The sequence below is a fragment of the Mercenaria mercenaria genome, chromosome 18, assembly GCF_021730395.1.
Source record: "Mercenaria mercenaria strain notata chromosome 18, MADL_Memer_1, whole genome shotgun sequence".
NCBI lineage: Eukaryota > Metazoa > Mollusca > Bivalvia > Venerida > Veneridae > Mercenaria > Mercenaria mercenaria.
In genome coordinates, this window is record NC_069378.1 from 64,129,381 (window position 1) to 64,143,366 (window position 13,986).

Genomic DNA, 13,986 nt, shown 5'->3' on the forward strand with positions numbered 1-13,986 from the left:
ACTATTACTCACAGTATGTTCCAAAGTCACAGGAGAAAGTAAATGATAGTTAGTTCGCCAGGTAAATCACTAATATAGGCATTTCATCTAAAATTCAGAATTGCTCTTAAACCCAGATCAAACAAACAAACAAACACGCAATCAAACAAGCAAACCTTATATTTATGCTTTCTATGAGGTTACCTAATATACCAGAATGTTTATGCTTTTCATATGATTACTACAATGTATATAATCCCGCACCATGTAAATGACGTTACACTAAAATGGCTGCCTCAATGAGAGGCCATTTTCTTGAATTTTAAAAGGCCATATTATTTTAATGGTGATTCCTTTTAAAAAATTATTCAGAATTATGCAAGGCTTGACAATGATTTTTGTCTAAAGCAGACTTATCATTAGGAATTCCTCTCACTTTAACTAGTTCCCTCTCTCTGTGCGCGTGGGTGTGTGCGTGGGTGTGTGCGTTGGGGTGCACTACTTTCCCTAACTTACTTCTCCTGATATAAACACTTTCTCTATAAACTCTTGAGTATAACCCTATTCAGATATAACCATTTTGCACAATGTCTTAACCTGAAATAATTCCCCAAATTACTTTGAATATTTGCCGCTACATTTTCTTCAAATGATTTACACGTCCCATGTGCATCAACATAATATGTCCAAAAAATAATAAAAGATAGATCAAGTCAAAAAGAGCGTTACTGTTTCAATCAAATGATTAATGACTTTATCTTGCTTGTTAATATTTTCCTTTTTTCTTGTTTTCATTTCAAACTTTTGTCCTCAAATCTTTTTTCACTTTCTGTCCTTTTTCTTGTGACCACAGTAGTCATAGAAGAAGCTTTAGAATGAATGATTATAGCTAGATAGTGTTTTCCCAAACCATCCTCCCATGAAATTCAAAATTTTGTTTATCTCCGTCAAATTTTGTTTAAATTTGCGACCATTTTTTGTACGCATTTGGATCTTAACTCCCATCCATTCCTCCTTATCTGCAATTCATTATGACGGTTTTCGCTATACCTTCGAAATCCAGCGCTTTTTGTTAAGTGTTTCGGAACTGTCTCATTCTCTCTGTTCGTTAGAGCAAAGATGAACTTTAAGATTAGTAATTGAGCTATTTAAAGCCTCGAAATGTTACTCGCCAAATACTACCATCCCCAAAGCATTAATTCATCAATTGTTCAACAGAATACTTTATTCCTTTAACAGTCCTATGCACAAGGTACAATGTTCCTGAAAATATCTCTTTTCCAGCATTAAATCAGGATTTTACGGTACGGATTATGATAAATCTAATTAATAAGGGCCATACATTAATTGGTACCACATGGTCCATGCAGACTAGATTCATAATAGATATCAGTTTGTTTTTGCTGACACATCTCATTTCATATCTATTGCCATGCAGTTTTGATACTTCTGTGGGACGTGTTAGAAAATTATTTACTTTATATAAGTACAAAGAGTTTGAATAATATGTAACCAAGAAAAAATATAATGATTAATATTTTTCACAGCCCGTACATTAATAAACATAAATTTTCAAAATGTGAAAAGATGTACAAAGTGTTTATAATTTGGCATAGTAACTAGTTCTAATTTATGTAATAGAAATAACTCTAAACCCTAGAGGGCGTGGACGGTAGCATGCAGCATTTCCAACACAATGAACGGGCTCAATTAAACCGAGCCTGCAACATTTTCATTTTTGTCATTGTTTTTTTTTTTAAAGATACTATAAGAGATATTGGGGTCATTTTAATGTAATGTTAAAATCAAACGAATAGCTTTAAATCAGTTAGTAAAATAATTGTTAGGGGACGAAAATCGTGTATGTGGACAGTGGCAGAAAAGTATGACAACAGACAATTAGTCTGAGAAAAAGTCCCAAAAAATGAATTCTCTAAATTTCGCTGGAGCATACTTTAAATTTGTAATGCATTTGAATGCCTGTCATAAAACTTGAAAAAAATGTTTTAAAGTTATATAATTGAGAAAACTCACAATTTACTTGATACCTTTTCCCCCAATTTTGGTAATTTACCACTGCACATAGAAAAGTTCCAATTTGACCAGGGGCCTTTCCCCCCAAAAGCCCTAGAAAAGCCTGGCTATGCTGTCGCAAATTATTTCATGAGCGTATAATTGTTCTGCTAAATATAATTCTTAAATAACACTTATTTATACATTCGATTTTTAAATGATAGGCATTTTCTTAAATATTTCATAAAAAATACTGAATTGTGTCCTGGACATTCTGAGGAAGGTGGAAAGCAAACATGCAACAGATATATTATTCTTTTACTTTGTGTCTCAAATAACTTGAACAATATGAATTAAACATAGAATATTTTTTTGTTTTATTGTAAGATTGAAATTTATAAATAAAGTGTACGCTCTGTTCTGTTCAACCAGATGCAAAGTTTTAAAACCATATATTGATAACCAGCGAATGCTGTTTTTGATCATACATGTAAAACAAATTTTCTTTTATTTTCACGTTTTAACTAAATTTTACACTCGCTTCATCTCTAGTTTCTTACGAGGAAAGGTTATAATGATATTTTTACTATATTCACAGTTAGAAAACATACAAATGAACATAAATGTGGCAGTTAATTAAAAGCAGTAGGGTAAACAGTATCACAACTTTCCACAGCCTACCCACTGTCAGATCATTGATCTGCAAGTGTTTTATTGCCTGTTAATTATTAATCCCTTATTATCAGTTATTATGCACATTAGTCACACTTGCTATTTTTTAGCAAGGCAGTGTACCTTGTGCAAAGGGGTATTAAAAAAGGGCATTCATTTACATTCGCTGCTTAGACACAAAACACGTGTTATATCAGATTTTCAATCGGTGCTATTAATACAAACGAAGTAATAACTATGCATTATATTTAAAATTAATGTTGAATGTGTCCGCATCATGATACATATACGCATTACAAGAAAAGGAAAAACATAACGGGCAATCTTTTTCCATAACGTCATACTTTAAAACCGTACCAACGCTTATAAAAACAATGTGCTGAAAAAGATAAAAATGATAAACATGACCAAATTTCATTTGATTCTGCGTAAAATGTTTCAAAATATATAAATATCTTCTAAGGCCATACCAAACTGATTAATAGTTCTTCGGAAAATTTTCAAAAAAAAAAATAGGAGCGAGCGAGCGAATTTTTTTTTCTCAATTTTGATTTTTTCAGAGGCGGGTAGATTTTACATGGAGCGAGCGGGCTTTTTTTTATTTTTTTTCCCAGCTTGGACCCTTGAGGAGGCGGTTATGATTATACATGAAGTTAACATTTCTTTAGAAATAACACAGAAATCAAACATTTACAGTGTGGGTAACACAGTATATAGCTTTTCTATATGTTTTAAAGACTACATGAATGATTTTGCAAATAAATTCTTGCCAAAACTCACTGAATCACTTTTTTTGTAACTATAATTACTAAGGGATCAGTGTCTTATTTTTAATTTTGATTTTTCTACATTAATCTGAAGGCGTGCCTATTTAACGGCACAGAATGAAGAATATTTAGGACAAAACAGGCACATGTGTGGAATAACATTTCTTCTGAAACACAGTTAGATGGCTTTGACACATGAACATCTTTGTGCCCCTAGTGGAACTCCAACCCATAGAGGTTAGGGGAAGTAATAAACCACTTGACCAGTGAGACCAAACAGAGTTGGGCATACAGATGCTTCGATATTGTTCGAATCCCTTTGGAATAATTTCTTAAAAGATCAGGCTAGCTTAAGTTTTGGTGGTAGAGATTCATTTCAGGCAAAAATGATAAGACGGACAAAGAATGATCCCAATATGGCCACCCTTAAAAGTGTTGTTTGTTGTGCTTTGACTGAACTAGAAATTTAGAGTTGGGGCAGTCTGTTTTCTTTTTTTTTTCAGTTTCTCTCGTTCAATCAATTCACAGCCAATTATTATAAAAACAGGCAAAATTGGGGTTACAAAAGGACAGATTTTGTTAGAAATTATTTTCATATCCACATTACTTATTTGAAAATCTAAACAATTTTTAAATTTACTAAATGCGTTTTGACAGAATATCTGACTGCTGTACTAACTAAAGAAGTTATGTTCAAAACGATTTGGCCGAGACAATGTGATAGGTCGGTCAGGATCTGTGAACAAATATTTTTTTAAGATAGTAGTCGGCCTCAGCTTTGGGCTCTAGATCTTACATACTGAACTAAACAACTGACAACAAATGGTTTGAAAACTTTATATCTGAACAATATTTCCAAATATTTTTAACTGCATCCCCGTGCACGTCTTACAATCGGGCTTCGTTCTTTAGAATGTGCCTACTTCATTACCTACCGGCACATCGAAGGCCATGTGTGGCACTAGCACAGACATTCCAGATTTAAAATAAATGATGAATAACACAATAATTCCTGACTTTTTGAGTTTTGGTCATCAGATTACATGTATTACGGACGCATGAAATCCGATCAATATCACTTTGACGCATTAAAACAGCGATAAAACCTGTTCTGCCGTTATTATTCCGGGCCGCGTAATCGGAAAAAATTTTTTTTCGGAGATTTTTATGTACGTGCGGGCGGGTGATTATTTTTTTTTTTTCTCGGGAATGAAATTATTGATGCGGTAGTTCCGACGAACGACATATCAATTTGGTATGGCCTAATGGCATTTGTAATTAAATTTTAAACGTCTTCTGATAATGTTTTTGTTACAACGTTCACAATAGCCTCCGTCCAGTTTTCCGTCAATGATTGACGGCTTTCCAATGACGTCACGTAATGAAGCGATATGACCAAACTTTTGGACAGCATATGTGTTCAGAAGAAGAAGCTCAACTTGACTTATATTATACATTTCACATGCAGGGTATGTTAGAATATGACGGTTATGATGGTGACTGTTATTCACATTTGAAAGTAAGCGACTTCGCCAGTCGTTGGACATCTGTCTTCCACAACATATTCGAAGTATATCCCAATAGCGAAGGTATTCAATAATGTACTGCATATTTTCATCTGACATTCCAAAGACAGTCTGGTATTCATAAGCAATAAAATGACCACGTTTTGAGACCAAATCCACATCAGCAACATACGGAATCGTAATGTTTCTTTCTTTAATTTTCCGACTACTCCAGTTAAATACAAGCTTTTCTCGAAGCGGCAATGCATCGCTTGAAGTCACAAAAATCCATGAATTTGATGGTATGGATATAGGTAGCCTTACAATATTGTGAGTTTTAATAACAGTGTACTTGTTTACTGTTTTATTGTTAAAGAAACATCCAACTTTGTCCTTTTCATCTTCATGCAGAAACGCCATCATCAAACACAGTATTTGGAACTGAAGCGTTGACGCTGTGCGTTTAGTACCATATTGCACAATGACATTTGGAACAGTTTTAGAACATGACTGAAAGATAAAAACAATAAATACATAGATGTTATTTAAATCTACAAGTTTTCAACGGTTACGCTTTGACCGTTTAAGTAAATTGCGACCATAATGATTTCTTATATGTTCGGACGTTTCGGAAAATGCAATAAACGTAACCTTATAATTAGAATGCTTTTCGATACTTTTTATGATATAGTTAAATATATAAGTCCTACGGTATGTTAAAATAGGTCCGACACTTATTAACGAACTATAACTTATTATGGGTCATTCACCCTTCCGATTTTCATTAAGGCACAAAACACTTATCATGTTTTCTATCTTCAAAATGTGTCCTGTATATTGATTTTAACAGGTACGTATACCTCTGTATACGCATATTAGTGACGTCTGTTGTTGTTAAAATGTTCAGTGTGTAATCTGACTTCATGGGATACTTTTGTAATGACTGTGATTATTTAAGAATGTAACACCTTGGATTACTAATGTAGGATTTTGCATATTATTCAAAACATAGCAAGCTGACTGGACTTCGATAAACAGTATCATGCGAAGACTAGAGCCAAGGAGGTTCAGAAGCTGACGTTGATCCGTAAGTTTTATATTGTGTGGAGAACATTTTAGTTTGGAATCAACAGCCAATCAAATTGTGCGTTACATAAAGAATACGTTTGAATGTAAAAGTCTAGTTTTGTGGTACATAGATTCTGTTAACAAAATGATATACGTAATATGTTACGTAAAAAGTGTCATGTTGAAAATGACCCCATATATCAAAATATATCATAACAGGATAATCAAACTTGTTCTTCAGGAATCGCAAAAATCTGAATCGTTTTTATTTATAAGATAATAAATGACATATTATATGATCTACAAGGCAGAACAAATCGTGTTCAGCAATGATAAGGGTTAAATGTATATTAATATTTTAGTTAGCGTAAGATCACAATTAATATTTAATTCTGACAATAAAAATCCAAATTTTATCATACCTCAGTTACACAGGAGAGTTATATGACGTTACGTCTAACAGATATCTTACAAATCGCAAAAGTATAAATCATGAGCTGAAATTCACAAAAAAATCTTTACAACTTTAGTGGGTCAAAAGTCGGCTATAAATCGTAATAGGCTAAAATGTTAGCCTGATAAGCATGAAGTATCTCCTATGTAAGGCAGTTTTGCACGTCCGATAAAACGGAAGACGTGGCATAACGTCCGATAAACCGGAAGACGTGGTGTTAAGTCATCTATCACGATAACGTCAAATAAATCTTGAATCAAGCATACAGAAAGAACATGTCCCCGCATATAAATTTCATTTCATATGCACATTTATAAAAAAACCCAGCAAATCCCTTTGTCTAAAGATATAGAATTGCAGCATAAGTGCTGACACGTGAAATAATTCAAAAAATGCCTTCATATCCAATTAAGGCATGTGTATTTCTTAAATCGTAGAAAAATATTTCAAAAATAAGCATACGGACCTATGCATTTTATTTTTGTCATAGGTATAAAAGGTAATATGTTTTACCATGTGAGAATATTCTGTTTAACCTACATTGTAGAAAAATTATGTTCGTGAAAATGTCATCAAAACTGTAATCCCTTATAAAAACTTAATCGATGCCCTTTTTTCCAACCATGCAAGCAAAAGAAAAATAACCAGCAAGTGATCCTATCTATTTTAATTGCCGAAATTTCTAAGTTTTGTTTTCTGAATAAAGTCTGGAAAGTAGATCCTTCGGAAGCACCGAGAACAAGGCAAATCACCGCCTCGATAGCCTAGTGGTAGAGCGTCCGCTTCGAGTGCGGGAGGTCGTGGGTTCGATCCCCGGCCGCGTCATACCAAAGACTTCAAAAATGGTACCAGTAGCTCCCTTGTTTGGCGTTAGCATTAAAAAGGGAAACTGACCTCTTCTCTCATACCCTCGTGGCGATGGATTCCATCAGGAATGAGATGTCGAGAGTAATAAATATTAAGTTGTAGAACTTCCTTCACAATCGACCTAAAATAAATTATGTATAAACTAAGGCAAACAGTGAAAATTGCAGACTCGGTTTGATTGAGTCTGTTCATGAGCAGTTATGGAAAATGCAACACTGCCCACGTACCCTAGCAGAATTCAATCTTCAAATCTAAATGAGTTAAAATCAATGATCCCGAAGGACGAGAAAATATAACAACACTGAGATGAAATCGGGGCGACTTTGTACGGCCGCCACACAGCACTTAACACCCGCTGTTGAGAAGTAAATAAAATCTGGAAAGTAGATCCCTGGGAAGCACCGAGAACAAGGCAAACAGTGAAAACTACAGACTCGGTTTGATTGAGTCTGTTCATGAGCAGTAATGGAAAATGCAACACTGCCCACTCCCACTAGCACCGGCTTAAACAGAAATAAATCTACAAATACCTTTCTCAGCACGTGCCGAAATAAGAAGTAAGAAGTTACAGTCTAGACAGTACTTGTGTCTTTAGAGAAACGTATATTCCGTCACACAGTAAATTGTAAATATGCATATTTATCAAAGTATTTTCTACACATCCTGAAAAAGTGCTGAAATCTATAGATTAACCAATGAAAAAAAAACTTAATGCGAAGAAGTTTTCTGTGGATTCAGTGTTGTTATATTTTCTGGTCCTTTGGGATCATGGAGTCCATTCAAGATGTGTGTAATACAGTTCCACAAAAGCCTGTGCAAGGGGGCGTGAGAGTCGTTGCATATATCATTACTTCTCATGAACACACTCAATCAAACCGAGTCTGCTTTTATTCTTCTTGGTTGCATTCTCTGCTTCCAAAGGATATTGTTACAGACTTTATTACTCAATCAATATGGAAAAGGCTTCTTACCTCACATCGATTATCGTTATCTCCATTTTTGGTTATTTGTTTTAATCCATTTATACTCTTCAATTGTTCCATTACTTCTTTTAGATTATTATTGAAGTTATGTTTATCAAACATGTGTACACCTATCGTAACAAAATGATAAGAAACACCAATCAATATGCATGCTAAGACAAAATACTGCAAAGATTTGGGAAATAAACCCATTTTATATGCCTCTAAAGTATACTGATATCAATTCTTTTGAAAAGTACGCGGGTTCTTCCTATTAAATGTTTCCTTAAAATTGTCCTAGTAAAGTTGCAACAGAAGTGTACGAGAAAATCCCTTTTCTATACATCTGTATTATCATCTGAACGCTATCAAACTTTACCATGCCAGTTTCAATGGAAATATCAGCTGCTGTCTGATATTATCTTAACAGAAATCATTGTTGTCCGTATCTAGACATCATTCACTTACAACAAACGCACACGGCAAAACAAAAAGTCACATTTATAGACACAATACAAAAGTAATTCAGTACAAAGTCATTCGAAGCATCTTTGTTTGCAACGGCTTCAGCCCATGTATACTGTTCGGAGCTTCTTTAAACAAAGCCGCATTGTTGCAACACATTGCTAACAACATAGAAGTTCATTATATGTTATGTTATGAATTTGTAATATTCCCACACAATACACACTATACCATGTTTGATTTACTTCTTTATCTAAAAGATGTCTCAGTAATTAAAATATTTTACAGTAAATATACTGTGTCGATTGTTAGGCGCAAAGAACAGGACATTTAACTTCAGTGAACACGCATACACATACAAGTGTTTAATTTCTTGATACACTACCAGATTTCCTCTTCCATGAAAAGAACATGCTTAACATTCGTATCGTACAAAGTCGCGTTTTGATGTCTGTGCAAAGCGGCTCTTTTTTTATCTTATTCTATGTCCTTATAAGTGATAATGAACCTCCGCACACACTTAATATTTATGCTTAGTATTCCTTCCGTATTCTGTATGTAGTTTGTTATGTTGAACTTTTGTAGACATCAAAATTTAAGTGAACTTTGTCTATTCTTTTTCATTTTTTTTGCTTTATTATTGACAGTCGCCCAAATTCTCTTTGGACACTAATTCCAAGTTCCACGAACTTGCTCGAAAGGTGTTTTAGTTTGTCGTTATATCTATTTGCCTGTAAAGTAACAAAGTGGCACCGTTTCAAATTTCCGTCAAAATCAAGCAGCTGTAATTTTATGAAGGAAACTATGAATGTAAATTTACAACCTATTCTTCAGTACTTCAAAAGGTATACCGGTATCTGGCTAAACTTCCTTGAATATCCGATAGCTGTGTCTTTGATTAGTGATAAGATATTCCGACATATTGTATGTGCAAAGTCATCTTGACAACATGTTAACCATTGTAAAACATTCCAAATGGCTATTATGCTAGCTCTGTATATGTCTGCCATGTCTGGACATTTAAGAAAAAAGAATTATAATGAGAAAATCTTGCAAGTTAAAACTTGCATACTATCATGAAAATTAGATTGTCTTAAGCAATCGTATTTAGTCAGGGTAATTATATATTATCAACGAACTCGTAGACTATTATCTATAATAATATTTTTTTTCAGTGGATTATTGAAATATAACTTTAGACTAACTTCAGCTGTTTCTAAATGAAAACTTTCAGTTAGTAACTTTTAATGTTACGCAATTACTCTTGAACGCGAAAGAATATGAGTGTGAAATAATCGGAAATTCTTTCCGAAATACAATTACTAACATTGTTTCTCTTTACAGACGTGATGTCATGCGTTTGCTTAGTATGACGATTCCCAATATACGCAACGTTAAGTATAAAAAGTCTGGTACAATTGGGTATAGCCCATTAAACTGGCATGAAACAAAAACATTATTGTAAGATCTCGAAGTTTTTTTTCCAGAATAGACACTAGGTGTAATATGTTCATTAATTGTATATGATATAGTTTTCCCGGTATAGCATTAATATTTTGAGATCAACGCTAAGCAGTTTGTTATCAATCACATTGTGATTATAGCGCACCTGTCATCTGTGTGATTTATATCGGAAAAACATTAGATCAGTTCTTGGCATTTTCTGCCGAGCATCAAACTACCATACACCTGTGCATGTAACAATTGCATTGTTAATGTTGACGTAGTTTCGGAATATTATCAGTTTTATAGCGACGCCAATTAAAGGGATCTTTTAAATACGCCATTTCCTCTTCAAATACATAAAGGCGTGTCCAACAGTATGCCATTGAAACAGATATACCTTGAAGTATGCATAGTCATAATATAAAAGTCCCTTTATACAGTCGAACATGGTATGTTTTCTTCGATATCTTAACAGTGTCAAATATCAGTCAAAAGATATTTTCCAAGCTTTGAGTGGCTGGATAAGACATGGGAGGCAATTCGAGCACTGATTTGGGCAACGATGCGAACTTTCCTTAAATCACCAATTACCCACCAGATCCCTTTGATTATTTCTTCACATGAAAATCCATGCTCACCAAGGTTCCAACTTTAAGCGTACTGGAAATTAAGTACTCCACGTAAAGGCTATGTAAAGACAACGAAAGGATTAAAAACGACTGTAACGACTCGGCCGCGCAGGTTTACATGCTACGTCTAATCAGTACTCGCAAAACGATCGTCGTTTGCATTTATAATCAATTGTAAAATCGGTTCCTATTTAAAAGAACCCCGTATACCTAGTCAAAATATCTGATGAATTACTTAAACATAAATCACGGTGAATTGAATCCTTTTTAGCAAGCTTTTTGTTGATACACTTCAAATACCTATCACCGGTGCTGAAGGACTTATCTGTTCTCAAGCAATCCTGGCCCTTACTACAAAACCCGCATGAGAGTGGCCAAGGAAGATTTAAAAGCAAAGTAAGCTTGAATAAAACCCATCCTATTAACCTTTCTACACTTTAAGTAACTTTATTTTTATCTCTTCCTAGTTGAAATGTTAATACCATTTGTCTCGTTTTACTTTAGATAACATGAAGCCGGTCGTGACCATCTACATCTTTTCCGGCTACATGTCAAAATTGGCGAAAATTTAAATCAATGTGGTTTTATCATTAATTACTTTAGATTCAATTGATAGTAATTACATCACTTATATTAATACTGAAATGTAAACGACGCCGAAATACGCATTTTGGCGTTTATCTTACGTTTATTTACCTACTAATATTTAATAGTATTTAAGACAAACGGCCGCGCTGTGCCAGGCTCCCGGTAAAAAAGACTGTTAAAAGCCGCCATCACAGCGCACATTACACATCTTCAACTTCATAAACTCGGGGTTTCCGGGTTCCGCTTAACTACTGGTCGGGGGCCACCAACCGGACACTTTTAGAGGTTTTTCACCATTTTCTCTTTCATTTCCTTCATTACAACTGTGAAATTTCACATGAACATAGTTAGGTGCACCCTCAAGAAGAAGACTTAATTTGTTTACCCCTAACGAATGATTAATGCCCTTTCCAGGGCCGAATGTAAGGTCAACTAAACTACTTACTTTCACTGCTTGGCAGTACCATATATCTGGACAGTTTTTTTACAACTTATGGGAACCTCTGTACTGATGACATTTTGCTATGTAATGTGAAAACGAGTCAAAGTATTCATTATTGGCCTGAAAGATATAAATTTTATTCAGATTTTTTTTTTGTGGAAAGCTGCTATATTATAGTAAGAAATGCAGTGCGGATTTCCAAATCCCCCAAGATAGTTTCATGCTTCAGTATGAATGACGCAATCAAAAAATGAAATTTCCTCCTCAATAAGTTATTTTTGTCAGATATAATACCACATCATTGTTAAAAAATCAAACGTGTGTTTGACTTATAAAAGATTGCTAAAAATACAGCAAAATTTAGCAGCTACGAAACTGTCCGGTTTGGTGGTCGTCCGGATTTGGTGGTCCTCAACCAGTAGATGTTTTCTTGATAAATAGATAGAAATCGCTGATACCTGCTGAACTAATGTCATTAGAAATACGATCTATAATAGAGATATGATTTGTAAGAACATAGTGATGTATTTCACTGCTAAAATGACTAAATGATGAATTTCCTTCCATTTTCTTGTTGTTTCTGGCTGCACTTTCTTTCTTTATACCTAAATAAAGTACATAGATATCTAGATCACGACTAAGGTATGCAGTCTAACGTATTTTCATGTTTTACCTGTGACATAGGCAACTAATGCAGACTAAGGCGTAAAACTATTTAATATATTGTGTCCTTTACACTAAATTTGAAAAGACATTGTTTCGTTCAGCTGACATTGTTATAGTATAGAATGTATCATATAAATTTCTTTTTATAGGCTAGCATTTTGCTGCAAACATTATACATGCAGTATTCATTTTGTTCTGTCTCTATGTCTGACTTTTCTTTCGGACATCTACCTGTCCGTGTCATGGCAATACGTTTGTTACAAATACTACAAATCTACTTAGTGCTGTGTTGAGTGCAGTGTGAGGCGTCGATATGCCTTCATATTCTTTGTCATGATGTGTCAAACGTACCGGAAGTATTTCGAACTTACGTTCATTTTGTACCCAAATTCTGATTCTGATATCATCGGAAAGGGGTAGTTGTCCCTGCACAAAATCTGTTTAAAGAAATGAGTGGTCAAACAAAATTCTTTAAGAAAAGTTAACCTCACATTTAAACAATAAACTTAATTGGCACAGTTTTTATCACAAATTTCCAGTGTGTGATATCTTATTATACTTCTATGACAAGCATATTTTCGTCTTTTTCATTATTTAGTTGATACGTATTATGGTTTGCTTAACCTTGTCACAATGCATTATGTAAGCATTGTTCACATTTTCATGTATCTTCGAAGCTGATGTCAGGAACTACCAGAAGTATGAAATAGTTTGAAATCAGGAACTTATGCTTGAGGCTAATTTCCATAGCTTCCTTTGTTCGGTCAATATACGAGAATATACACCATGAAATAGATACTTTCCTTTCCACTTTAAAATTCAAGCCCAAAAGAAATATTTCGCCCTGAAATCGTTCTTTTGATCAAAACCACATGTGTTCAAATTTATAATTTGCCACTATACTAACTGCATCACGGCAGGTCACAACAAGCATTGTTTGTTAATGAAATATTGTTGAAAATGAAATCAATCACATCAGAATAAAATTAAACAGATACGCTCCTCCAAATAAATATCATGTCTATTGTTACATTTTACTCAATACAAATGACCGAACAGCATGTTTATATTGTACAAAATTGTGTTAAAGAACCGACATAATAAGGCGGTGATTTTTAAATATTGATGACATCTAATCTATAGTATCACTATTGTATTGAATCCATTTATCTTACATCATTAGGAATTAAAACTCAAACTCAATTCTTCATATAAAAAAAAAAATATTGTTTTTGACTTGAAAATTACTTTCTTTCTGTGATTGGTTGTTAAACCCATGACAAAATCAATATATTAAGTAGTCCTTAGTGTCAAATTTAACACTTTTATTTTAGTGCTTTTTTATTATTTATTTAATATTTACAAATTTATTTACAGCAAAATGATTATGTACAATGAATAAATGAAAGAGTGAAAAAAAATTATTGTAATAAAGAAAGAAAAAAAATCTGAGCCCAGTACTT

The 13,986-nt window shown here is 33.8% G+C and overlaps 1 protein-coding gene across 1 annotated transcript; it reads right to left on the bottom strand.

The window, feature by feature from the left end:
* Nucleotides 1-2,987: 2,987 nt before the first annotated feature.
* Nucleotides 2,988-8,747, bottom strand: LOC123539081 (uncharacterized). Its single transcript, XM_045323558.2, has 3 exons — nucleotides 8,297-8,747; nucleotides 4,694-5,446; nucleotides 2,988-3,122 (listed from the first exon to the last, which is right to left on the bottom strand). The coding sequence occupies exons 1-2, from the start codon at nucleotides 8,498-8,500 to the stop codon at nucleotides 4,694-4,696; spliced, it is 957 nt and encodes a 318-aa protein (XP_045179493.2). The 5' UTR covers nucleotides 8,501-8,747; the 3' UTR covers nucleotides 2,988-3,122.
* Between the last annotated feature and the right edge of the window lie 5,239 nt (nucleotides 8,748-13,986).